Genomic DNA, 27241 nt, shown 5'->3' with positions numbered 1-27241 from the left:
TAGTCAGAATCTGCTGCCTAGTCATCTGCATGAGGCCCTAAAGGACTTAGATCAGGGGAGGCCTGAGCTTCCTCGGCTTCCTCTCAGTCTCCCTCAGTACTCACCTTGACTTCCAACCATGCCTGATGCATCTGTTATATTCAAAGGCAGTTTCCACTACCCAAACCTTAAGCCCTGCCAAACCCAGAGCATAAATCAGGCATCACATGTCTGGTCACATGGCCTAGGGCCTCCCTGGAAACACAGCAGGGTACAGCTTTTCTGGTCTGTGCTGTATTTTTTTTAATTTTTGGTGTGAGTTGAACGAACTCTGGGCCTGCACACTGTCCCGGAGGATTTTGCTCAAGGCTACTGCTCTACCACTGGGTCCAAAGTTCCACTTCCAGTTGTTTTAGGGTTAATTGGAGCTAAGCATCTCCCAGACTTTTATTCCTAGGCTGGCTTCAAACCTCCATCCTCAGATCTTAGCCACCTGAATATCTAGGATTACAGGTATGAGACACCAGCGCCCAGTGTATTCTTTATGTTGAAGTTTTAAGGTCTCTTTCCCTAAAGATCTAGAGCCTGTCTTCTCCAATGAAAACTTTTTCTTCTTTTTGACCTGAAGGACAAAATTAAGGATATATGCCCCAGTTCACTTGTATGGGGCTAGCTCAGGTAGATACCACAAGAATAATCAGATTTGGGAAACTCCATTCTCTTTTTTGGGGGAGAGGGTCCAGTCGTGGGGCCTGAATGCTGGGCCTGGGCGCTGTCCCTCAGCTCTTCAGCTCAAGGCTAGCGCTCTACTACTTGAGCCACAGCACCACTTCGTTTTTTTCTGCTTATGTGGTGCTGAAGAATCAAACCCAGGGCCTCAGGCATGCAAGGCAGGCACTCTACCATTGAGCCACCTTCCCAGCCTCAACTCCATCCTCTTTAAGATCCCATCATTGATTCCAAATTGAGTTTTTCCATCTCAATGAAAGAATCAGTCTTTTACTCGAACCAAGTCTATTACACCCATAATCCACTGATGGTGAAGGTGGTGTTGGAGCATGAAGGTGTTCACCTGACAAAATGCCCCTGTGGCCAGTCTGATAATTGAGAGGTAGCTTCATGTTTGGAGAACCTCTTCATGTGGAGGGCTTTACTCTCTCTAACCCCACAGTCTCAACTCCAGAACGGGCTGACTTACACTGTCTCTTGTGCAGAATTGCAGATGTCAGAACACAGCTCTCACTGACTAGGCATTCCGTGAGGCAAAAGACCTGGCTCTCTCTTTTTTCCTGTCTCTGTTTCTCTGTCTCTGTCTGTCTCTCATTCTTTCTCTCTTCAAATACAGGGCTGAAAACAAGGTAGCAGTTGGACTATTTGAGTCACCTTCCTGGGAACTAGGCGATAGAAACATGATGTTCATGTGGACACTCAAGCAGGTTTTTCTGAAGGACCCTTTTCCCCTACATTCTCAAGGTTTACCTAGTCCCTCTTTAAGAGGTCCAGATGCTTTCCCTCTGTTGACCTGATGATCCATCTTACAAGCAAAGGCCACCAACTCTGTGACACTCACCTCAACACTAAAAGGGCAGTCAGAGGTGCTCCCTTCCCAAGAAATACTGCCAGGAATGAACCTGGATTGATAGGATTGATAGGAATAGCATATTTTCTGGATCATGCATTGGGGATACTTTTTGTCTAAATAAAGGACCTGAATTCAGTACTGGACACTTTTGCTCATCAGATTCTACTCTACCAGCTGAGCCATGCACCAATCCCAATGATTGTTTTTTATTCTTTTTGTTTACAGTATTGGGATATCCTTGATCCTCACAAAGGATTCTAGTGTAGAGGAGCCACACTAATCTGATTAAGCTTCTATACTCATTGACACAAATTCTAATTGTAGCAGTGATGGTATCTTTAATCAAGGCACTGCCTTTTAGGTTCCATGACTGCTGTATGAAAATGTCCCTCTAATAAGCTGATGTGGAAGCCACAGAGCAGCTGCCTGGTCTTTCTCAGTGTCTCTCAAGACTTACAGCCAGGGAGAGCCTAGCTCTATAAAGGTCATCACACTCCTAATTAACTTGAGTAGCAACAGTGTGTGTCGCTGCCTTCCACTGCAAACTTCAACAGAAAGAATGACACCGTCCCATTTCTTAGGAAATGGAAAGACTTGGAAAAATATTAAGTGAAGTAAGCCAGACTCAAAGAAACATCAGTCCCATGGTTTTCATTATCTGCAATAACTAGTATATGTGTGAGACAAGCAGAAACGGTCAAAAGCTATGCACATATGACCATATAACCTGATGCTAAGTGAAATGAACCCCAAGATAGGGACACAAGAGATTTTATCTTTCTTGTTGTTCTTTCTAATGTAATTATAATGTACTATGTTATTTTGTTTGCTTTTTTTATGGTCTTTCCCCATGGTACAACCCTTGTTGTCACTGTATTTGATTCCGGTGTCCTGAATCTTGTATATACATTTTTCTAATTTGGGGAGGGGAAGGGAAATCACAAAATGCTGAAGTAAGGATACAGGTTGACCCATTGTAACAATGAGATGTTGCTATGTTGAAAACGAACTTTACAACTTTGTGGGGGGGGGGAAGATGGGTGGAGGGGGAAGGGAGCAGTTGGGGAGGTGGGGGAGGGAAGGGATGGTAGGAGAAAACAAAGGAGGGGGTACCAACGCTCCAAAGGAAATGGACTCATTACCTTGCTCATGTAACTGTAACCCATCTGTACAGTATTGTTACAATAAAAATATATAAAATAAACTAAAATTCTAAATGAGAAAAAAGTGAGTGATGCTTGTGAGTTCTGGAGCTGTAGTGAAGGGCAGAGACAGTCATTTCTAATGGCATTTCCCCCTAGCCCTTTCCACGTGGGGATGTTGTTCATATCACTCTTCTCCAGGATCTATCAGAGGACATGGAGCCTCAGGAGGACAAGAAACCAAAACAAATCATCATAATTCAGGAAAAGTTCCCCCATTAGTAGTTACTTTGCAAAACCTGGTTGTGAAGATTATCCTAGAATGATAGATCCCGGAATTTGAGTCACAGCTGCTTCCCCATTGAAATCACTGTTCTTAATTTTTACATTTCTTTTAAACTGAGCTTAATTATTCTATTTTCATATACTCATATAGTGTCCTCTTATAATACTCAAATGTGCTATTGTTTAGTCATCGCTTGCCACTGGTTGTCCATGTGTTTTATTGGTGAGGGAGAAGATTCTGTATATAGGAGAAAAGATATATTATCGGTCATTCTCAATTTAGCTGTTTCCACACAAGCTCCATCAATTTTTCTGTTCCTAGGGTTTCCATAAATGAACTTTATATTTTTGTGTGTGCCAGTCCTGGGCTTGAACTCAAGGCCTGGACACCATCCCTGGCCTTTTATACTTGCAGCTCTACTTTCCAGTGTTTGGCGGTTAATTGGAGATATGAGTCTCAAGGTCTTCCCTAATGGGGGTGGGCTCAAATCTCTGTCCTCATAGCTCAGCCTCCTGAGTAGGATTAAAAGCATGAGCGAATGTCACCCAGCATAACTTCTTTTTGATGTATTTTCATTGTTATTGTTAAGGTGATGTACAGAGGGGTTAAAGTTATATGTCAGATAAAGAGAGTACCTTTCCTTTAGGAAAATATCACCCCTTCCCTCTCCCAGTTTTTCCCTCTTGCCCCCACATACAATTTTACCTTCAATCAAAATAGAATCTAGTGAGTTCCATGGCTTCTTTTTTCCACCCTTTTCCCCAGGCGTTATTGTGCCCACCACTCACCCTCCCAAAGATAGATGAACAAACAAAAAAAAGGAAACAAATCAGACACAAAGAAAAAAACCTCTTATTTCCATTAACTGCAGTTCATTTCCATCTAAATTTTCTTGGTAAGGCTATTGCCTAAAACCCTACAATATTGTGTGCTAAAAATATTACCAAGAACAGATGCTAAAATAAAGGTTTGCAGAAGACATTGGTCATTGAGTGGTGTGAATTACCTTTAAGATATAATTTCCTGTATCACACACACAGCCAACCCAAACCAAGACAATATATTTTTTGATGTTACAAAGAAAATGGGTGACACAAGTATTAACAGTGAACTCTCTGTATTGTTATTTATTTCACTGCTGGAAATTTTGACCATAACCAGGAAATGGCTATTCCACTAGGATGTTGATGTGGAACTGATTTCCTAAGTGTTCTTAAAATTGGCACGAGTCACTCTTCTACTGAAGAAGCCATAGCATGGCCACTTGCTCCCTGTTCTTCTTGTAAAGCTTCTTCATACAGAAATTCAAAGGACCTAGGGTCAACTTTGCTGAATTTGGCCCAGTGTTCCAAGACTTTCATTTTTGAAGTTTCTGCATAAGCTCTTGGGCCCCAGGTAAACTCATAGATGATAGGATCACTGCCGGGAACCTGCTGATATTCTAGGTATTGCTCCCATACAAAATCTTCCATAAGCAGTTTCCTAGGGTTTCCGTAAATGAAGTGTTCTCGGTCAGGATACACTTCCATGTTACTAAGCACATGCCAGATGTCATCATCAGTGGCACGATTGCCTTCCATAAAGATGATACAGAGGACGATTATCAGCAGGCCTGACTTGGGCAAACCCTGCACGTCGCTAAGCATACCATTGTAAGTGATCCCAGCTGCTACGTATAGCACATATATGTGGAGAATAGGATCTACTTCTCTTATATCAAGGCCAAACAGGAGTTGCATCAATACAGAAGCTTTTTCAAAGATCTGAGGGAAGTAACGCCTGTGACCTCTCCTGATGTGATTCAGCATATCAATGCGAGAAACTGTCTGGCTTGACCAATACTTAGATAGCAGAAATGGTATCAATGATGTTGCCCCTTTGCGTAGGATGGAATGCAGGGTCTTCTCGTTGTGCAGGGGCAGTTCTTCTCTTGCCTGATCACTGGATCTCTGCTCTTCATTAGTCTCCCTAACTACCTCACCCTGGAGACCTTCTGACATGTCCCTTTGGGCAAAGGGTATCAGTGAATTAGAAGCCTCCACAGTCGGAGGCATTGGCTCACCCACCAGGCCTACTGCCTGACTTTGTGCCTGAGGGTCTCTCTCAAGCTCAGAAGCATGTGTCTTCTGAGTGTAAGGTTTCATGGCTTTCCTTGTGAATAACAAATAAGGGAGGAGAACAGCTCAGTGATGACTCCTACACCTGTGAGAGAGAAAGCAGTTTCAGCTGACAATGTTCCCCTTGGCAGCTTCCTTAGGATTTCCTCCTGGTCCTCTCTTTGGTGCTCTAGGGACACATAGCTTCCTGTCCCCCTCTTGTGTGTGTTGCCTGAAGCCTCAACAAGGCATAAGGAGCTGAGTGAGTCTGAGTCTCTGGGGTGCTGGTGGGGTGTGTAGTGCTGAGCGATGTGGAGTTGTGTTGTGGGGTAAATGGATGGAGCATATGATACCATTTCATCATATGAACCTCAATCTTAAATTCTAACCCTACCAGAGAATTTTCTGCTAGGTTACGAGGGCACTACTTCAGGCCAAGACTTTTACCTCCTGGTCCCTGGAGTATGTACAGCAGGCAGTGAGTCAGACCTCTCTCTCTCTTGGACCACAGCATGCAAGGACAACATGGGGCTTCCTGGCTTAACAGTGAGTACAATATAGGCAGCCTCTACTGAACTCATTCTACATCTCCAACTGTCCCCTGGAGATGTCTAAACTGGTGTCCATGTTCTTATAATGGAGCAAAAGGCAATAAAGGATCATCAAATGTGACTGGTGACACAAACAAAGGTAACCATAAACACTCTGGACCATATGGGTGGAGGACTAGCTCAGTGTTCTCCTTGTTAAATGCCAGGTTGGGAACTTGCCCTCTGAGCACCTAAGGCCACAATCCCAAAACCAAAACCATATTTCAATGAGAAATCCTAAAGATTGAAGGAGAGATGAATGCACCTATGATGTCTGGTTTTCCTCATAGGTAAAGGAAGGAAGCATGGTATTGGAGTCCTCTGTGTATGAGTGGGTTGGTTGGTTATACCTGTCCTCACCTTAACTCCAGATTGATTCTTGAAACTCCCTCTTTCTGACCACATTGTTCAGTTGAATTCGCTCAGTCCTGGGCCCCAGATTCTTGGTTCCTGGGAGACAGAAGTATATAAACAGTTCATGTGTACACCCAAGCAGAGATTTCCCCAAGGCTGATGGAGGGAGCAGGATCCAGGGCTTTTCTTTTGTGTGGGGTCCCTCAAGGTATTCATGATTACTCTTCACACAGCCTCGGCCTTTGCCCTCTGTTAATCTCCAGGTCCATCTTGCAAGCCAAGACTATCATTTTCCTTATTCTGCCCATCATGAGAAACCACTAGTACCATTTCTTCGCCACGGTTCTGTCTGGAGCCACCATAGGCTTACAATGTAAGAAGTTTCCTTAAAACTAGAATAGGATCTGTTGGTCTTGTCTAAAGCATCTACTAAGCAGAGGACATATTCTGCAGACCAAGTTCCACTCCTCTGGAAATGAGTCTAAGAGGCTAAATTGAAGGTGCCCTGGATCTAGGCATGCTGTACTGGGCCTCCCCAGGGTGATGAGAGAGTGGAGGTCTACCTCTGATCTGGCCTGCAATTTCCCTTTGTTCCTACCTAAGTCCTCCCCCGTAATCCAGGCAGAAGTCCCACACCACTCATGATACCAGTCACCTCCCACAGAGTTGGAGAAAGATCAGGACTCAGTCTGGAAATAAGGGCAAGTTTCCCATCCTTGGTGTTACCTGACATCTTACCTTGACTCTCTACAGGACTTACCTTGTCCCTTAGATTGAGAAGTAGACTCAGTTGTTCGATCACCTGATGTGAGGCCTTCCACAGGGTCACTGCATGAGTAGGTCTTATTGTGTCTAGGGGAATCCCAGTTGCTCCTGAGTCTTCACCCTGAGACTTCGGTCAGCATCTGGTCCCTCAGGGTATGAAACTCAGGATTTGTCTGTCTACCTAATCCCTACCTCTTTATGACCTAGAAAGCTAAGTATGACATCACTATCCTGGTGACAAATCACAGGGCCTCCCTGGACTGACCGCAGGGGCAGACTTCCTCTGTGTCTCCTTTAACCTGGAGTCTAAGGTCATTTCCTTAACAGTCTTGACCCTGACCAGCCAAAGCTCTCATTTCCTTTATCACTGCATGGTGGAAGTGATTGTCCCAGATGCATGTCCACCAGGAGTGTGTGAACCGCTCACATAGGCCCTACAGAGTCCTGCCCTCTGCACACCAATGTCTTCAAACAAAGATTTCCTCAGTGTCCCATGTGGTAGGAGCGAGTGAAGAACAGGTAGATACTTCACATAGAGGCCCTCAGAAGCATAGCTGAGAGAAAGTGTGAATATAGACTTTAGGGGACCCAAAAATAGATTGAAGTTTTCTCTGTGTCCCTTCAGTTATCCAAAGACCTCTTATATCCTAGGACCCTAGACTAAGGCTGTTATTTTCAGAGTACCCCGAGAGAAAACTTAAGGTTAAGTGGACTGGTAAGGGTTAATGTGAATATATAGTGGAGGAGTACTCCAGTGTTTTGACACTCCCCAGGGTTCAGGACTGAGAGTATCAAATGAGTGATGGTGTTTGCTTATTTTATAATTCTATACCTAAATCTGAGCTTTGGCCAATTAACTTCTCCTCTCTCCTGAATCCAGCTCAGACATATTGTCTCTCGTCTCCAAGTTATTGTTCAAATCTGTCTCCATGGTCACAAGATTCTGAAGAGGAGGCTAGGAGAGGGGTGGAATGTTGGGGCTGACATTGGGATAACTCCTTTGCACTTGATAGTAGCATTTCCCCTGTTTACCTTCTAAACACTGCTCTTACCGAACCTCTCGGTTCCTAAGAACTTCAGACTAAGCTTGGTACCAGCTGCTGAGAGCTGATGATTGCAGTTCACAGCCAGCCCAGACAGGAAAATCTGAGACACTTACATCCAATTAATCACACAAAACTGGAAGTGGCACTGTGACTCAATGTGGTAGAGTGCTTGAGTGAAAGAACTGACAGACAATGCCCAGGCCCTGACTTCAAGCCTCAAAATAGACAAAAAATAGTTTTGTGACTAAAACTATGACTAGCAAGTTTCCCACATATATAAGGCGTGGTTGAGGATCTGGAATCAGAGGCTCATGTGTAGCATCCTACCTTCTGAGGAGCCTGAGATTAGTAGACTTAGATTTTTTTAATAATGAATATTGCATATTTATTATTAGTTGAAATAATATGCTATGACTTCTTAAAATCAGAGATGAAAAATAAGAGTCTATGGGCCAATTTTGGTTTGGCACCTGTTTTTACTTTACAAGAGATGGTGTTTTCTGATATTGCTTAGACTGATTTGATTCTGATTTGAGGCTGATCTTGATCATCATCTTGATCTTGATCTGTACTCAAGGAATCCTTTTTGATCATCCTCCTAATTAGTTGGAACTATAGGCATTTGACACTGTGCTTCTTCAAAATTGTTTTGTAAATAAAATTTTGGCTGCTTCTGAGCTTCATTTGCAGGATGGAGCAGAGGTGACAAGGGTAAAATTACCCCATAAGGCACAAATTATCTGATCTGAGGAAGCTGCAGAGAACTGATCAACCATTCTTGGAAACCAATATTAATATAGGTACTCTAAGTCTTAAGTCGTCTTCCATAAAATTATTGTTGACACAATAACAAAGTTATATAACCTAAATGAAGTATATTTTAGAATCTAATAAGCTTAAAAAATTTAAATAAAATAATAAAATTTTAAAAATTTTAATAATATAAAAATATCCAAATGAATTCTTGATTAACTTGATATTTGTAAAACAAATTTAATTGTTGAATAGTATGTGCTGACATGATTCATTAGGAACAATTTAATAATTTTCTCTTCCTCATGGATATGAACACATTGGTCTGTATTGACTATGATAGGAATATTTACAATTTGATTATAAATATATCTTGCAGATATATGATGGAAAAGATAAGACAACACATTTACTAGGGGCTTTTACTGGCACATCTATGAGAGGACTGACCCTTAGCAGTACTTCTAATTAGCTCTGGCTAGAATTTAATTCTGACTCAGAAGGTACAGATGAAGGCTTTCAACTTGTCTAAACCTGTAAGTATTTTAGAAAAATAAAGTTAATAACTATGCTGAATATTTCTTAATAATGACAATGTATTAATAATGATGAAATGTTATCTCATACTTAATTGTGAATTTTGAATTTTTATATAATTTTTATTGTGAAAATACCATGTAGAGGGGTTACAATTACATGGGCAAAATAATGAGTACATTTCTTATCAAGCTTTGTTGCCTCCTCCTTTGTTTCCCCTTCCCATCCCTTCCCATCTCCCCCCTCCCACACCCCCCACCTGCCAAAGTTGTAAAGTTTGTTTTTACACTAACAATTTGTACATCTCATTGTTACAATGGGTCCACCTGTATCCCTATTTAAATGATTTGTTTTTTCCCTTTCCCTCCACAAATTATACCAACATCAAATACAGTGAAAGCAGGGGTTATACCATGGGGGGAAGGACATACAAAGCAACAAAGAAATATGTTAGAAACAATCACATGAAAGAAAAAAAAACATTTGAATACTTATCTTGGGGTTCATTTCACCTAACATCAACTTATCTGACCGTTTTTGCTTGTCTCAGACATATATTAGTTATTGCAAATAAGGGAAACCATGGGACCTATGTTTCTTTGGGCCTGGCTTACTTCACTTAATATATTTTTTTCTAAGTCTTTCCATTTCCTAACAAATGGGGCAATGTCATTCTTTCTGATGGAGGCATAGAATTCTGTTATGTATATATACCACATTTTCTTGATCCATTCATCTACTGAGGGGCATCCGGATTGGTTCCATATCTTAGCTATGGTAAATAATGCTGCAATAAACGTAGTTGTGCTGATAGCTTTAGTATGGTCTTGTTTGTGATCATTTGGGTAAATGCCTCAAAGTGGGATTGCTGGGTCATAGGGGAGATGAATGTGGAGTCTTTTGAGGAACCTCCACACTACTTGCACAAGTGATTGAACAAGATTATACTCCCACCAATAATGCAGTAAGGTTCCCTTCTGTCCACATCCCCTCCAGCATCTGTTGTTATTAGAGTTCTTGATTATAGCCATTCTAACTGGGGTGAAGTGGTATCTCAATGTTGTTTTTTAATTTTTATTATTTTATTGTGAAAATACTGTACAGAGGGGTTACAATTACATGGGCAAGATAATGAGTACATTTCTTATCAAGCATTGTAGCCTAGGAGGATTAGATTTTTGAGTAGACCTTTTCATCAAATAATGAAACGTTGACTGTGAAAGTGTGCCTCATCACCAAGAATATGTGGAAAGTATAATGAAGAAGTTTCAGGTCTAGGGCTTATCAGGCAATAATAAATAAATCCTGTTTGAAAGCCAGCTAAAGATTGGAGTAGCTGAATTGATAAGAGTACCTACCTGACAACTATAAAGGCTTGAGCCCCAAACCCTAAAAATGAAGTAGAAGAGGTTAGTGGAGGCAGAAACTCTGCTGATCATGGATTTAACCAGATTTTATCTGGAGCAACATCTAGGGAGAGGGCTTTTTAATTTGATCCTGGAACTTGAAATCTGAGACTGAAAACTGTAGCTTACCTTTTGTGCTCAAGGCTAGCATTCTACCACTTTAGTTACATCACTTCTGTTTTTATTTTGTAGATTAGTAGAGGTGAAATTCGCATGGAATTTCCTGCCTGTTCTGGCTTCGAATCACACTCCTCAAAACTCAGCCTCCAGAATAGCTAAATTACAAGCATGACTCACTGGTGCCTAGCAAGAAGAGGACTTCTTATACCCCATTTCAGAAGTGCCTAAAGGGTGACCACTTCTAGAGCTGGGACCCCTTCAATTCTCAGACCTACAGATGTTCTGAGTGCCATGATATCCTTGGTGCAGGGCTGAGATCATGGTGCAAATGAATTATTTGGAGGACATTCATCAGTGCTGGGGATTCTTCCTGCACTTTGCTATCATCTGCCCCACACAGAGCGTGAGGTTCCTCCTGCCAAGAGTCTTTGTCACATTCTGAGAATCCCCATGTTCCTTGAATGACAATGAGCAGTTCACAGGGTTCAGTGTCACTCTCTGAACAAAATATGGCTCTTTGTTGCAGATCTAAGTGCACAGGTACAAACTGAATATTTGGGGACTCTTTATCTAGGTCCATTATTTCCTTCATCCCCCTCAGATTCTGCCTTTCACCACTGACAGAGTTCTGACCTCTATACTGGCCTGACCTGCAGACTTCAGAAGAAGATTGTTACTCTCAGGGTTCCCTAGTACAGAAGGAGGTACTTTCTCAGTACACTCCTCATTGTTCAGAAAGACCTTTATGAGGCATAAGGATGCATCTTCCTAACTACACAATAACATGTACAAGGTTCACAATAGCTGCAGCTAGATTATTGTGGGTGCATCTAGCAAAAGTAAGTATGGCTCCTCTCACTACCCTATGCTCTCATCTCCATCACTTAAAGTACCCTGGAATCCAACCTCAAAGGATTACAGAGCAACAACGGGGTAAGGCCAGTGGATGGCCAATGGGAATGGTGAGGATCACCAGGTCAGTGACTAGGATGCTCTGGGGAGGAAGCCTCCAGATGGTAGGAGGCCCTTGGATAACCAGTTCTTGATTTATATCATAAGAAAGAATTTGAAGATCAGGATACAAATTGAACAAGTTAATAAGAGAAGTAATGTGAAGGAAAGAGAAAGAACAATTTCCAACCCAGAAATGGGTACAGGCACAGTGATAACAAATGAAATGAGTGCTGTAACACCACAGGTATGTATGGTGAATAAGTAGTTGGAGTTTGGCTCATATTCACCTTAGGATAAGTGTTTCCTTTCTATCAAACCTGTGGTGCCTTTGGTGTTTTTCTGTATTAGTCCTAACAATTGAACTCGGGCCCTCGGCACTGTCCTTCACTTTTGTGCTCAAAGCTAGTGCTCTACTACTTTAAGCCACAGCTCCACTTCCACTTTTCTGGTTGTTAATTGGAGATAAGAGTCTCACAGTCTACCTTGCCCATGCTGGATTTGAACTGCAGTCCTTAGATCTCAGCCTCCTGAGTCACTATTATTAGAGATGTGAACCACTGAAAAACAGCTTCATTTTGTTATTCTTAATGTTACACTGTCCTATTAATTAGGCCATAGATTTTGAGGTTGGTTTGCTCATTAAATTAGATCATTAATATTTGGGCATCCTTTCAAGTAAAGGATGGCTTCCATCCGACACTCCACCAAGATGTGTCCATACCCAAGATACATTTTCTCCCTTAAGCATGTATTGTTCCAAGAAGAGTCATTTTCCCAGGATAATTTTCTTCAAGATATCTGTGTTCAGTTCCCAGAGCACACTAATTATTTGGGCAAGCAGAAAGGGCCAGAGGGAGAAAGTTGCTTTTCAACTTTTTTTTCTTTTTACCAAACATTGCAGTTTATGAGGCAGTATAAGGCTTAAAGAAAAAAAACACTGCTTATGTACTTTTCCTCAAACAATTCATTAATACAGTGTTGGTCTTTAAATTCCTGGCTGCTGTTTCCGATCCTTCATTTTCTCTAATTTGCCACAACTTAAGGCCAATAACCTGAGTAGAAGGCTACCAGTTAATACCTGACAACAAGAGCACTTTGGATTTTTTGTGGGCCTTTCTTCTGGAGCAATATTTCCTCTGTCTATGCTGTGCTTATACCTGGAACTTGTAGTGATCCCAGGTCACTATCTTCCAAGGACCTTGGATTAAGGCTGCCATTCCAGTGTCTTGAGCAGATAAAGGGGTGATGGAAAGATGGGGGTGTTTGTCTGGTCTGACAATCTCCAGCATGCAGGAATAGCAACAATGGGCAACTGAGGATGGGACTTCTGGTCAATTTTTAAAATTTAATTTTATTGTCAAGGTGATGTACAGAGGAGTTACAGTTACATGCGTGAAAAAGTAGAGTATGTTTGCTGTCCAACTCACAGTCTCACCTCCATTCATTGTAGAGTGTATTCTTTCAAAACTGCAGATATAAGAAAATGGCTCAGACTCATGGGTTCTCTAGGGCAGAAGAGGACCCTCTCTGATCAGAAAGTCAGTGCTGAGTTTACTGTTTCAAGATGGTCCACTCTGATTGAGGCTTCTTCTGTTGCTCCTCTGCTTTTACCTGGACCCTTCAGAGAACCCAAGATCCTCCATCCAAGGACCTCAGACCTAGATTGGGCCCAGCAGTTCAAAGAAAAGGTAGAGGCAATTTAGCAATAATAACCTGTGGGGATATGGCACTGTGAATAGAGATTTCAGCCTATGTGCACCTGGAATGTTAGAAGCCACTACACTTGAGAGTGAATTGCCTCTATCCACCCTCAGATCTCATGTTCACCTGTTTCAGATCCTGTACCTGTCCTCTGTATGAACCAGAATGCAAATTTATACTCCAAGACTCATTATTGTGGAAAAGAGTTGTGCAGGAAGGCTGAGAATACTCTCGACTAGAATCAACCTGGGCAGAAGAAGGAGAGTAAGTGCAGTCCCTGCATTTAAGGCCAAGACATTACTTTGCCATTCTCTTCTACCACATTGCCCTCCAGAGGCCTTCCCTATGAAAGAATCAAATAAACAGTATGTGATTCCCAGGTAGCTCTGTAGTGTAGTATTAGGTAAACTTGCTTGTGTTGATGAGACAAAGTAAGTAAATAAAGTACAGGTGTACCTGGATTCTTTCAGGACCTGGGGGATTCCCTTGTCTACCTTCAGCAACTTTATGATTGGCATAGCAGAACCTTCTCCATTCAGTGGTCTTATAGATTCAGAGTAAATCTCTAATTGTCAGAGTCCCTTGAGTTAGAAAGATGCATTCTCCAGACTAAATACATACATGCATACTGTGGACATGAACTATTTGGAACCCTTATAGAGTAGAGCATTTTTCTCTCCACAGCTTGACCCCTCACAGAACCCAATCTCTCCACTTCATAAACCAACGCTGTTCTTCCCAGATTCCCTCAAGCTGTAAAGAGTTTGGTGGTGCAGGGGATAGACCATTCCTCTGACTGGATTTTCCCAGCAAGAATGACTTGCAGCTGAATTACTTGAGGACTAATTCAAACATCAACATCTTCCTGTATGTATTTCACAGTAATTCTATTATCCCCAACCGCTCTACTCCTGTACTCCTAAGGCAGAAGAAAGGATGATGCTTACTATACACCAACATGTTCAGAGTTAATAATCTGGGGGCAGCTGAATTATTTTGTATTGGATAGCATTGTCCTTCTGTCCCTACTTAGCTCAAATTTCAACCTTACTGAGATCTGGACTTCTCACTTCATACAAACTAAGACTAAAGTGATTCTTCCCAGGATACCATGTAGGAGAATGAGGGATTGGTAGAGTGGCAAGATGTTCTCCTGAATAGATGAGCCGTATGTTTTTGTTTTTGTTTATTTTCTCTGAAGAAAAGGGTATATACCTGTATGATTTGGGATCACATTTCTTTTTTTTCTATTTTTTTTTCTTTTTTCTTTTTGTTAGTCGTGGGGCTTGAACTCTGGGCTTGGGCACTGTCCCTGCGCTCTTCAGCTCACTTGAGCCACAGTGCCACTTATGGTTTTCTAGTGGTTTATTGGAGATAAGAGTCTCATGGACTTTCCTTCCCTGGCTGGCTTTGAACTGCAATCATCAGATCTCAGCCTCCTGAGTAGCTAGGATTACTGGCATGAGCCATGGCTGCCCGGTGGAGATCACATTTCCTGGAGAAGACTTTCATCTGTCCAGCCATTTGGTCTTTGTTCTCTGTACCTGAGAAAATAAGGCTGTGAGATTCAGGGATAACTGAGGCAGGAGAGGATGCTCTGTTGACAAGGTATGGTGCAGGTAGATGTGGATCTTGCTGTGTTCTCACTTTGATGAATACCAGGTCACAAACTCATTCCAGGATGATGCAAGGACACCATCTTAAGGCAAAATCTTATTTCTGTGTGACACCAGAAGAGGAATTAAGGGGAGGCCAATCCACAAAGGCTTTCTAGGTTTCCCCATATCTGATTGGATGGACTTCTTAGGGCAAAGACTCTGGGTATTTTGGTGAGGAGGGTCCTTCTGTCATCATATTCATTACTAATTGATTCCAGACCCTTCTATGGCAGGCCAGTGATGGCCGGGTCAATAAAACTTGCACTGTCCTAGTGACTTCTCCATTCCCAAAGTCTCACCCTCCTAACAGCTGATGTACATAAATGAGGATTCAGGTCATGGAGACACCACTCGTGTGATTTCTCACAGATGACAGATGAATTAAAGGTTCATGGATTATTTTTTATGTGTACTGTACTCAAAATGTTCCCATTTCCTTATCATGAGGCCTTGACCCTTTTCATCTGTTGACCTCCAGATCCAACTTGCAGGCCAAGGCCAACTGCCACACCATGCCATAAACACCAACCAAACCTTGAGTGGAAAGCCAGTCAGGGCATCTTTCCCCATAGTGATTCCTGGAAGCATTCTGGGCTGCAAAGAGGGGCAGGATTCTCACATCTTGCTTTGGGGATTCCTTTCCCAGCACAGAGCTCCACTGAGCAGATAGATGTCACTCATTAGACCAACACCACTCCTCCCTGAAACCAGGCCAAAGACAGAAGTGAAAAAGCCCTGAAGCTAGCCACAGCTTAAGGCCTTCCAGGAAGAAGGGAGAATGGAGGTTGCTCTCAGTTCTAGGGGCAGTGTCCCTTTGTATCTCCCTGAGCATTTCCCTTGATTCAAGCAGGATCTGCCCCTTACATCCCCTGAACTACCTCCGGCCAATTTCAATGTTAGTGAGTTGGCACTATCCAGGAAGCAATAATGCAGGTACTGATTTTGAGTCCTATTCTCTGATCTGAAAAAAGAAGAAAAAGAAGAAAATATTTCAGAGTTGAAGGACAGTACTTACCCTGACATTTATCAAGGTCACCCCAGTTGTTCCTGGATGTTGGGCCCCTCAGTCCTGTTTTATATCTAGCCTTGACTTTTTAGAGGACCTGATTTGCTTGTCTGATGAAGCTGTATTATTTTTTTAAACCAAGTCCTTAAACACTGTCAGATCCAGATGCTAAAGTCACAATGCAGCAGCCTTGTCCCTCTGGATGGAGCCTCAGCAGCATCACAGTCGTTGTGGAGCTGGACACATGCAAGAAAATCTCAATCCTTCTAAATCCTCACCTTGACATTCATCAGTGTCTAGCTTGGTTCCTCACTCTACTAAGTGAAGGACCTGTTCCTCCTCCCTAATCCTGGGTCCAATCTCTTAGACCCAGAAGCTGACTTGAGCCATCACCTCCCCAGACACACTGCATGACTTCTCCCTGGAAACATATCAGGGACAGCTTTCCCTGAGAAGACTGGAATGTAAGTGAAAGGTCTTCTCCCTAACAATGTAATTCCTTACCATTCCCCTCAAAAGCATAACTATTTTTTCTAACCTCAAGATAAAAGTTAAGAGACCATGTAGAAGGCCTCAGGTCTGGCTCAGCAAGGATAAACAGAGGAACATGAGGATTCTGAGGGACCCTCCAGCCTCACTTCGGGTACTATCAGTGACTTCAATAGTGCCTCCACCCCATCCCCCAGACCTCCTCTTTCTGTTCTCCTCACACCAAGCCTTTACTCTCATCATCCACTGAGGCTGCAGGAAGGACTGCAGACAGTGGTCACCTGACTAGATGCCTCTGTGGACAGGGCTGACAATAGAGCTTCAGTTAGATTATTTGTGGAGCCGCTCATACAGCTTTTGCTGTCCAGCCCCTCCTCCCACCAGGACCTGTCTCAGAGACTGGGACTCTTTTGCCAAAAACTTTACCCCAATGTTGTTAATTCCCTAGCCCCTGAGGCAGGAATGAATAAAGCACTTAAAAATCAGGAATGGGGGAAGGTAAAGGACAGAGGCAATCAAATACAGCAGGGGTTCTGCTGGATTATTTCAGGGCCTTCTATCTAAGAAAAGCATCCTCTGGTCACCCTCAAAATGTCACCACCACCACTTAGCAGCTGAAGCCTCACTGCTCAGTGTCCTGCAGAGCTCAGAACAAAGCTCTTTTAGCATAATCTAATGCAGATAGAGACACATGTCTCACTTGATGTCCACTTATATAGTGCTGATAGCAAGACTAAAGATATATAGTTGGGGTTCCTTTGATTAGTGGAGAATTCCTCAATCCATTTGCTTACTCCCTTTGGCCCCACCCAGAGTCAGATCCTCTGGCCTTCAACACCACAGTTGTTTGTTTGTTTGTGCTAGTACTAGTGCTTGAGCTCAGGGTCTCGGTGCTGTCTCTTAACTCTTTCTGTCACTTTGGTTGATACTTGTAAATAAGAGTCTCACAGACTTTCCTGCCTAGGTTGGCTAGGAACCTCAATTCTCACATCTAAGCCTCCTGAGTAGTAGTATGACTGGCCTAAGCCACCAGCAACTTGCTACGGACCAAGTTTATTAACCCCAGAGTGATTTGCAGTGAAATGAAGAAATGGAGCATGGGTGGGACTGCTTATGTGCTATCCTTAGGTGGTCTGCTGGCAAATTTAGTGTAGCTGCATTATTGAGCTCATGCCTGGGAAGGTTTCTTTTGTGCCTTCTTAGCTGTTATTTCAGCTTCTCACAGATTATGATATTTTTCCTTTAAGAATCTCAAAATATGCAAGGGCAAATGGTAAACAAATACAACAGTGGTACTTACTAGACACTGTGTTATAAATGGACTATGCAACTGTTGAGTGGAAATGGGAAGGAAGAGCTGTGAGAAAGTGAGGGAAGAGGTAATTTTTCCCAAAAGAAAGGTACTCTTCACCTGACTTATGAAACTCTAATCCTTCTATATATCATCTTTATAATAACAATAAAAAGGAAAAATTATAGAAAGATTCTTAATCTTCAGGGTGTCCCCCATTGAACACCCACACTCTGTTAGAGTATGCCTCTGCCTTTCACCTTGCTTGCTTGCTTTCTCAATAAAGCTCTGCAAAGTTTCCTGACCATTGTGAATTGTCCTGAAAATCTTATTTTGCAGTCAAAATGAGGGATCTGAGACTAAAACTCTAAGTGGAGGGTCCCTACTTCCTTAGGGAAACTATAAATCATACCTGGAAGCAATGACAATACTGCTGATACTTCAAGAAATCTGAAATAGAAGAAAGTACTCTCTTGTTTAGAGCCCCCTTTTTCACAGATCACAGGAAGGGTGAAGTACGATAATAGTGAAACACTTCTTGGGTGAGAAGTTCTTCTGCCATCCTCTGCTTTCAACTGGACTGCTCTGAAAGTTGAACCTCTCCCCTCCATGAACCTCACACTAAGGCTATTTCTCCCAGCATCCCTTGAGGTGGAACGATTACATGGAGCACTGGTTCTAATGCTGTACTTCATTTATTTGTGGGATGGATTTCCTCTGTCTACTATCAGAAATTGCTTTTCTGCTCATAAAGCCTTATTCCTATCCTGTTAAAAACCCCAGAAAAACGCTTTGAGCCCCGGGACCCATTGGTGCAGATGCAACTCTTAACAGGAAGTGGACAGTGTGGATGGAGAGAGTCCAGGTGGGGGTCCTCACCTTGATATATGCCACTTTGAGCATTCTCTCTGGTGACCTCAAATCACCTTTTGAAATCCATGTCTTTCTCACTAATTAGAAGAGGAAGTAAGAGGACATTAATAACCTCATAGTCAAGGAGATCTTATTATGACTAAGTGTAGTGAAGCGTGTTTGGGGGAGCAGGGAATTTAACACTGACCACACCTTGACTCCTAGTAAATCCTAGAAACCTCCTTCATTTGACAAGCATTAGTGCTCTTTAGTCTGATATCTATCCTCAGTCCAAGTCCTCACCTCCTGACATCTGGAAGATGGAAATGAGTCAGCAACTCATGGGGACAACCAGGAAGAGGATTCTTTTTTGTTTTTCAGTCTTCAGTTTTGAATTCAGGGCTTAGGCACTGTATTTGAAAATTTTCACTCTATCATTTTTGAGCTACAATTCCACTTCCAGTTTTCTGGTGGTTAATCGGAGATAATATCTCATGGACTTTTTTTTTTAACCAAAGCTGGCTTTGAACCACAATCCTCAGATTGAGTAGGTAGGATTACAGGTGTGAGTCACTAGCTTCCAGCCATAAAGAGGATTCTTATCTCCATGACCTCATCTCTATGACTTAAATCATAAGTAGGAAGCCAGGGACAGGGTCTGAGAGTTGGGCAGTTTCCTGTGTTTTACTTTATGGATCTCCTATTTCCTCCATAAGGGCTCTGCTGAGAAAAGGACACACTGCACAAAACAAGATCCACCCCTTCCTGAGACAAGTCTTAAAATCACAAGAAGCCCGGAACCCATAGCTGATAGCTATAATCCTAGGGACTCAGGAGGCAGAGATCTGAGGAGCTTGGACAGAAAAGTTTGTGACACTCTTATCTCCAGTTAACTACTAAAAGGCCAGAAGTGGAGCTGTGGCTCAAGTGGTAGAATGGTAATCTTGAGCAAAAAATCTCAAGGATAGCACCCAGACCCTGAGTTCAAGACCCAGTACTGGCATAGACACAGAGAAAGATGACTTGAATCAGGCCAATATGACCTGGGCCTCTCAGGGCTGCTGGGATGTGGAGGAGTCCTCTGTCTCTCATTCCTCCCTAAGTCCTAACCTTTGTTCTAGACACAGCCTTGCCCCTCTCAGGACCTGAATCTCCTCCCCCAGATTTCAGAGTTAAGTAAGGAATGGAACTCCATGTGAAAAGTAGAGGTAATGCTGAACTCTATTTGTACTGGGTGCTGGACCCCTCAGTGTTGCCCGATATTTCACCTGACTCCGTCTAGACCTGGGCCCCATCCCTCTGCTGAAGTAATGCTCTTTCCACCACACCCCTCACATCTCAGACCATAATGCGTGACAATCAGCTGCCTCCTCATCTTCCTCTAGGTCTCCCTCAGTATTCACCTTGACTTCTAACTGTGTCAGATATCTCTGCTACATTCAAAAGCAGTTTTTTTCTACCCAAACCTTAAGCCCTGTCAGACCCAGAGTATATATCAAGGCATCACACTTCTGGTCACATGGCATGAGGCCTCCCTGGAAACACACCAGGTACAGGATTCTGTGGTCTGTGGTGGATTTTTTTTGATTGGTTGTGAGGCTTGAACTCAGGTCCTGTGTGTGACTGTCCCTCAGGTTTTTTGCTCAAGACTAGAGCTTAATAATTGGATCCAGAGAGAGCTTCACTTCTAGATTTTTGGTGGTTAATTTGAGGTAAGGTTCTCACAGAATTTTCTTCCTAGGCTAGCTTCAAACCTCTATCCTCAGATCTCAGGCTGAGTAGCTAGGATCACAGGTGTGACCTTCTAGCACCCAGCATATTCTTTATCTTGGAGTCTAAGGTCTCTTTCTCTAAAGATCCTGACTATGTCCCTTCCAATGAAAACCCTTTCTTCTTTTTGACCTAAGGCCAAAATTAAGGGACTGTACACCAGGCCACTCAGATGGGGCTAGCTAAGGTAAACACCACAGGAATAATCAAATTTGGGATATTCCATCTTCTTTAAGATCCTGCCATTGATTCCAAATGGAGTTTCCATTCCACTGCAAGAATCAATCTTCTCCCCTCAAAGCAAGTCTCTTACTCCCAGAATCCACTGATGCTAAAAGAGGAAGTTGGGGGGCATGAAGGTGTTCACCTGACAAAATGTTCCTGTGGCAGGTCTGATAGTTGGGAGGTTAATTGGGAGGTAGCTGCATGCTTGGAGAACCTCTTCATGTTCATGTGGACACTCAAGCATGCTTTTCTCAGTGTCCCTCTTTTCCAACAATGTCAAGGTATACATAGTTCCTCTTTAAGAGGTCTGCACACTTTCCCTCTGTTGATCCCTCTTACAATCAAAGGCCACCGGCTCTATGACACTCACCCCAACCCTAAGCAGGAAGTCAAAGGTGCTCTTTTCCCCACAAGTGCTGCCAGGAACACACTGGGTTGATGGGAATAATCTATTTCATGGATCCTGCATTAGAGATACTCTTTTTTTTGAGATCTAAGACCAGGACTCAGATTAAACACTTGACATTTTCACTCATTGGCTAATACTTTACCAATTGAGCCATGCCTCCAATCTCAATTATAGTTTCATTCATTCTTTGTTATTTATTCTTTTTTAATTTAATTTTATTTTATTTGTGAACATACTGTACAGAGGGGTTACAATTACATGGGCAGGATAATGCGTACATTTCTTACCAAGCATTGCAGCCTCCTCCTTTGTTTACCCTTCACATCCCTTCCCAGCCTCCCCCCTCCCCCCCCAATCCCAATCCTTCTCCTTCCCCCCCCCTTCCCCCCCCCCCGCACGTTGTAAAGCTCGTTTTGGACATGACAACTTGTACTTCTCATTGTTGCAACAGGTCCACCTGTATCCTTAAACACTGGTTTTTCCCCATCTCCTCCACAAGTTATACTGACATCAAATATAGTGAAAGCAGGGGTTATACTGTGGGGGAGGGACATACAAAGCAACTAGGGATACCCTTTATCCTCACATAAGGTTCTACTCTAAAGGGGCTTCCTTCATAAGATCAAGTCATCATACTCTTTGACACAAATTCTAATTGCAAAAGTGAAGGTGTCTTAAATCAGGCCACAGTTCCCTTTTGTTTCCATGGTTGATAGTAGTATGGAAATGCCTCTCTAATCATCTGAAGCTGCAGTATCTCTGTTCCTTTATTCTTGAGTCTTTCACTTGACTCTAGACAGGATTCTACCTTCTTGTGACCTGGGTAAATATCCCCCAGGTTATAGTATAGGATGAAGAATAAGACTCATCCTAAAATTAAGGGCCAGTTGGGACTTCATCTGCACTAGGTTGTGTCAGCCTTAGTTTTGTCTCATATCTCACCTGGACTCCTCATGGGATGTTGCCCTAATCTTTTCTTGAGGCAGGGCTCTTTGTACCAAACCCATACACAGAAGTTAGGAATCAGCTGAGTAGTCACCCTACATTGACACTTTTTCAAGGCTTATAGAAAGTATCGAGCTGGACTGGCCCAGGGGATCTTGGGGGTCACAGTCTTGGTCTGAGGTTCTTGAAGTGGGATAATTGATCTCTCTGTGGGGTAAAGGTAAGAGAAAATTCTGAAGTGTGAGCAGAGAAGTCCTGGAATATAGGTAGATGATTCTCAATATTTCAGCTGCACTCACGTGTTCAGAAACGCACCATGGATCATCTAGAGAATGGAATACATTCCTAACCATGTCTCCCTTTAGCCTCAAGACGCTGAGAACAACAAGGGCCTTGAAAAGGAATAGCCCAATTCTTTGTAGTGATCCATGTGGAAGCAGATGATAAGAAGACACACACTGTCTCCTATGGACAGACATCATGTAACCTACCTAAACCTCTGTTTTCACCTGGGTATGCAGTCAGGTGAGCACCTTCATAAGTCCCTCACCAACTGCGTCTGGTGAAGGTGATCTTGGAATTTGTATTTGCTTGAGATCCTTGGATAGGCAAGGACCACTTACTGGATAATTAACCATGAGTCTGAAAGTATGAACACATGTGTACCTCATCCATACTGGGACCTGGAACATTCAGTTTGGCTTATTGCCTCTTTACTTCCTATATGATAGGCACCTCACTACTCAGCTGGAGCAGAGCCCTGTCTATTAAACAGCTAATCTCTCTTAGAGTCTGATGTAGATGTCACAAAGCAGCTGCCTGGTCTTCTATCTTAGTGCCTCTGAAGGCTCACAGCAAGGGAGGGCCTAGCCCTGTACAGGTCATCTCAGTCCCTTCCTATACCCTCAACTTGAGCAGCAGCGGTGTGTGTCTGTGGCCTTCCTCTGCTAACTTCAAGAAGTGAGTTATGCTTGTGAGTGCTGGAGCTGTAGTGAATGGCAGAGGCAGTCATTTCTAATGGCATTTCACCCCAGCCCTTTCCACGTGGGGATCTTGTTCATGTCATTCTTCTTCAGGATCTATCAGAGGACAAGCAGGTCCGGAGGACAGGAACCCAAAATGAATTGTCACAAAGTTCAGGAAAAGTTCCTCCATTAGAAATCACTTTGCAAATCTGGTTGTGAATAATCTTTTAGAATGATAGTTCCTAGAATTTGAAAGACTAGCTCCATTTCTCTCTGCAAACTGCTTCCCCACTCAAGTCACTGTTCGTTGTTTTTATTTTTTAAAAACTGATCTGAATTGATCTATTTTCATATATTCATATCTTGCCCTCCTATCATATTCCAATATCACCCTATCATTTAACTATCATTTGCCACTGGTTGTCCTAACCAGTCCTCATTTTACAGTTAGCATTTGTCCTTCTGTGTTTTATTGGTGGTGGAGAAGATTATGTATATTGGAGAAAAGATGCAATATTGGTCATTCTCAATTTGACTCCTTTCAAACATGTTCCATCTATTTTTCTACAAATTATATAACTTCATATTTGTGTATGCCAGCTTGGGCTTGACCTTAGGCTCTTGGCACTGCCCCTCACTTTTATACTTCCAGCTCTACCCTCATCTTTTTTTGGTTAATTTGAGATATGATTCTCAAGGACTTTCCTGCTGTGTTGGCTTCTAAATTCTAATCTCAGATCTCAACTTCTTGAGTAGGATTACAGGCATGAGCCACTGGCAGTCGTCATAAATGTTTTCTTTTTATGAACTTTATTGTTATTGTTAAGATGATGTACAGGCAAATTACAGTTATATAAGTCAGATAAACAATAGATTTCTTTTTGGAAAGTGTCATCCTTTCCTTCACTCTCTCCCAGTTTTGCCCTCTGATCCCCCCCCACACACATCAGTACCACTGCTGCATTTGTTCACCCTTTGTCCCACCCTTTCTGAGCCCACATTGCCTTCCCCAAAACAGATAAACAACCAACCAAAGGAAGAAAAAAAGCAAACAAGAAAAAACGTTTTTGTTTCTATTTCCCAGAGTTCATTTCAATCTATATTTTCTTGGTATGCCTGTTGCTTAAAACTCTACCAAATTGTGTACTAATTAAAGATGTTACCATGAGTAGATGGTAAAATAAAGGATTGTAGAAGAAATCAGGCATTGAGTTATGGGAGTTATTATTCAATTATAATTTCCCTGATATAAACAAATAGCCAAGTAAATTCAAGAGCAATATATTTATTTTTTGAGGTTACAGAGATCATTTTCAGGGAAATCCCTATCCCACTGAGATGTTAATGTGGAACTGATTTCTAAACTGGTTTTAAAATTAGGAAAAGTCACTCTTCTATTAAAGAGTATCATCATGGGTATTTTCTCCATCTTCTTCCCGTAAAGCTTCGTCATAGAGCGATGCAAAGGACCTTGGGTCAATTCTGCTGAACTTGGCCCAGTGTTCCAGGACTTTCATTTTTGTGGTTTCTGCATAAGCCCTCGGGCCCCACCTGAACATAAAGACAGTGGGATCACTGCCAGGCACCTGTTGGTATACTAGGTATTGTTCCCATACAAAATCTTCCATAAGCAACTTCCTAGGGTTTCCATAAAGGAAGTGTTCTCTGTCAGGATATACTTCCATCCTACTAAGCACCTTCCAGATGACATCTTCTGTGGCATAATTGCCTTCTGTAAAGATGATGCAGAGAATGATTATCAACAGTCCTGTCTTGGGCATGCCAAGGACATGGCTCAAAATACCATTATAAGTGATCCCTGCTGCTATAACAAGCACATGGGTGTGGACAATAGGGTCCACCTCCTTCAATTCAATCCCAAACAGCAGTTGCATACATACACAAGCTTTGTCTAAGATCACAGAGAAGTAATGCTGGTAACCTCCTGTGATACGATTCAGCATTTCCATCTCAGTAACTGGTCGGCTTGACCAATACTTATATAGCAGGTATGGTACCAATGATATTGCTTCTTTCCGCAGGGCCATATGCACTGTCTTGTCATCATGGAGGTACAGATCCCTTGCCTGATCACTGGATTCCTGATCTTCTTCATTAATCTCCCTAACTGCCTCATCCAGGAGATCTTCTAAGACTTCCCTTAAGGTAGGGGGCATCAGACAAGTAAAAGCCTCCTCGGCCTGGGGGACCTGCTCATGCACCAGGCCTGTGGCCTCTCTTTGGGCCTGAGAGCCTCTCTCAAACTCAGAGGGAAAAGTATAAGGCATCATGGCTGTCTTTCCAGATAACAAGTATGATGGTGGAAAAGAGCTCGATTGTGATGACTCCTAGGCCTGTGAGAGAGAAAGCAGGGAAGTAGTTTCAGCTGGGAATGTTCCGCCTGGCAGCTTCCTTAAGACTTACTACTGATCTTCCCTTTGGTGCTTTAGGGAGACATAGGTTCCTATCTCTCTCTTGTGTCTGCTACATGAAGTTGTAAAAATCAGGGATCAACTCAACAACTCACAAGGTATTGTGAGTCTGAGTCTCTGGGGTGCTGGTAGGGCGTATAGTACTGAGTAATGTGGAATTCTGTGTTGTGGATGGAGCATATGTTGCCATTTGCACTGCAGTCTTAAATTCTGACACTAGCAGAGAATTTTCTGCTTGATTACAAGCGGGCACTACTTCAGGCCAGGACTTTCACCTCCTGGTCCCTACAGTGTGTACAGTAGTCTGTGAGACACACTTCTTTCTCCTTTGGGCTCCAGCATGCAAGGACAACATGGTGCCTCCAGGCTTGACAGTGAGGGGGAGGTAGACTGCAAGTTCTTCAATGTTCTGCAATAAACAGTCTCTACTGAACTCACCCTGGGTGCCCAAAGTTCCCCTGGAGATGTCTGGACTACTCTCTGTGGGCCTAAGGCAAACTTACATCTCCTTATAATGGAAAAAAGGCAGTAAGAGGTCATCACATGTTACCAGGGACAAAAATAAAGGTGACCTCATGCAGTGTGGGTGGAGGATTAGCTCAGTCTTCACCTTTTTAAATACCAGTCTGGGAAATTTCCCTCTGAGTCCACAATTCCAAACCAGAAACATATTTCTGTGAGAAAACTTAAAGATTTAAAGGGAGATGAATGCAGCTATGCTTTCTATGTTTTCTCACAGATAAAGGAAGGGAAGGTTTGCAGTCAAGTCCCATATGTGTGAGTGGGGGTTTATACCTGTCCTCACCTTAACTCCAGATTGATTCTAGACACTCCCTCTTTCTGGCCACATTGTTCAGCTGATTTCCCTCAGTGGGAAGCTTCAGTTCCTTGGTTCCTGGGAGACAGAAGTATATAAACAGTTCAGGGACTGGGAATGTGACTTAATGGTAGAATGTTTGCCTAGCATGAATGAAGCCCTGGGTTTGATTCATCAGTACCACATACACAGAAAAATCCAGAAGTGGTTCTGGGGCTCAAGTGGTAGAGCACTAGCTTTGAGCACAAAGGTCTCAGGGACACAGCCCAGGCCCTGAGTTCAAGCCCCAGGACTGGCAAAAAATTGGGAAGGGATGGGAAGGGAAAACAAAGGAGGAGGCAACAATGCTTGATAAGAAATATACTCATTACCTTGCCCATGTAATTGTAACCCCTCTGTATGAGATTTTCGCAATAAAAAAAGTTCATGTGTACACCCAGCAAAAATTTCTCAAGACTGACAAATGGAGTGAGATCCAGGGCTTTTCTTTTGTGTGGGGTCTCTCAAGGTATTTATAATCACTCGTTTTATCTCCAGATACATCTTGCAGGACAGAACTGACATTTTCCTTATCCCCCTGCCTATCCTGAGAAAGTACTGGTGCCATTTCTTCCCCACAGTGCTGCCTGGAGCCACCCAGGCATACAATGTAAGTAGGTTCCCCACATCTTGAAAAGGAGCCTTTGGTCTTCTCTAAGCTATTGGTCTTCTCTGCTGGGCAGAGGACATACTCTGTAGAACAAATTCCACTCCTCCTGGAAATGAGCCTAAGAGGCTAAAGTGAAGGTGCCCTGGATCTAGGTATGCTGTGCTGGGCCTCCCCAGGATGGCCAGGGAGTGGAGGTCTACCTCTGATCTGACCTGTGACATCCTAGCATTCCTACCTAAGTCCTCCCCTGTAATCCAGGGAGAAGCTCCATACCTCTCACCAAACCAGTCACCTCCCTGACAAATGGAGGAAGAACAAGACTCAGTCTGAGAATGAGGGCATTTTGGTGTTTTCTGATATTTCAGCTTGACTAGGGAGTCAAGAATTATCCCACCCCTTGGATTTAGAAGTAAAGACTCAGT

At 42.8% G+C, this 27241-nt stretch overlaps 2 protein-coding genes across 2 annotated transcripts; both read right to left on the bottom strand.

Annotated features, from left to right (window-relative positions):
• Window positions 1-4218: 4218 nt before the first annotated feature.
• On the bottom strand, window positions 4219-5133 carry LOC105993445 (melanoma-associated antigen 11-like). Its single transcript, XM_013026717.1, has one exon. The coding sequence runs from the start codon at window positions 5131-5133 to the stop codon at window positions 4219-4221; it is 915 nt and encodes a 304-aa protein (XP_012882171.1).
• A 19185-nt stretch (window positions 5134-24318) lies between these two features.
• Window positions 24319-25209, bottom strand: LOC105993444 (melanoma-associated antigen 11-like). Its single transcript, XM_013026716.1, has one exon. It carries the CDS (start codon window positions 25207-25209, stop codon window positions 24319-24321), a length of 891 nt encoding a protein of 296 aa, XP_012882170.1.
• Between the last annotated feature and the right edge of the window lie 2032 nt (window positions 25210-27241).

This window comes from Dipodomys ordii, unplaced genomic scaffold (genome assembly GCF_000151885.1).
Source record: "Dipodomys ordii isolate 6190 unplaced genomic scaffold, Dord_2.0 Scaffold96, whole genome shotgun sequence".
In the NCBI taxonomy this organism is placed as follows: Eukaryota; Metazoa; Chordata; class Mammalia; order Rodentia; family Heteromyidae; genus Dipodomys; species Dipodomys ordii.
This window is presented reverse-complemented; position numbering and strand designations above follow the sequence as displayed.

What these genes read in the sequence shown, in the direction of transcription:
- LOC105993445 (XM_013026717.1), bottom strand. Translation starts at nt 5,133, where the DNA reads ATGAAACCTTACACTCAGAAGACACATGCTTCTGAGCTTGAGAGAGAC.
- LOC105993444 (XM_013026716.1), bottom strand. Translation starts at nt 25,209, where the DNA reads ATGCCTTATACTTTTCCCTCTGAGTTTGAGAGAGGCTCTCAGGCCCAA.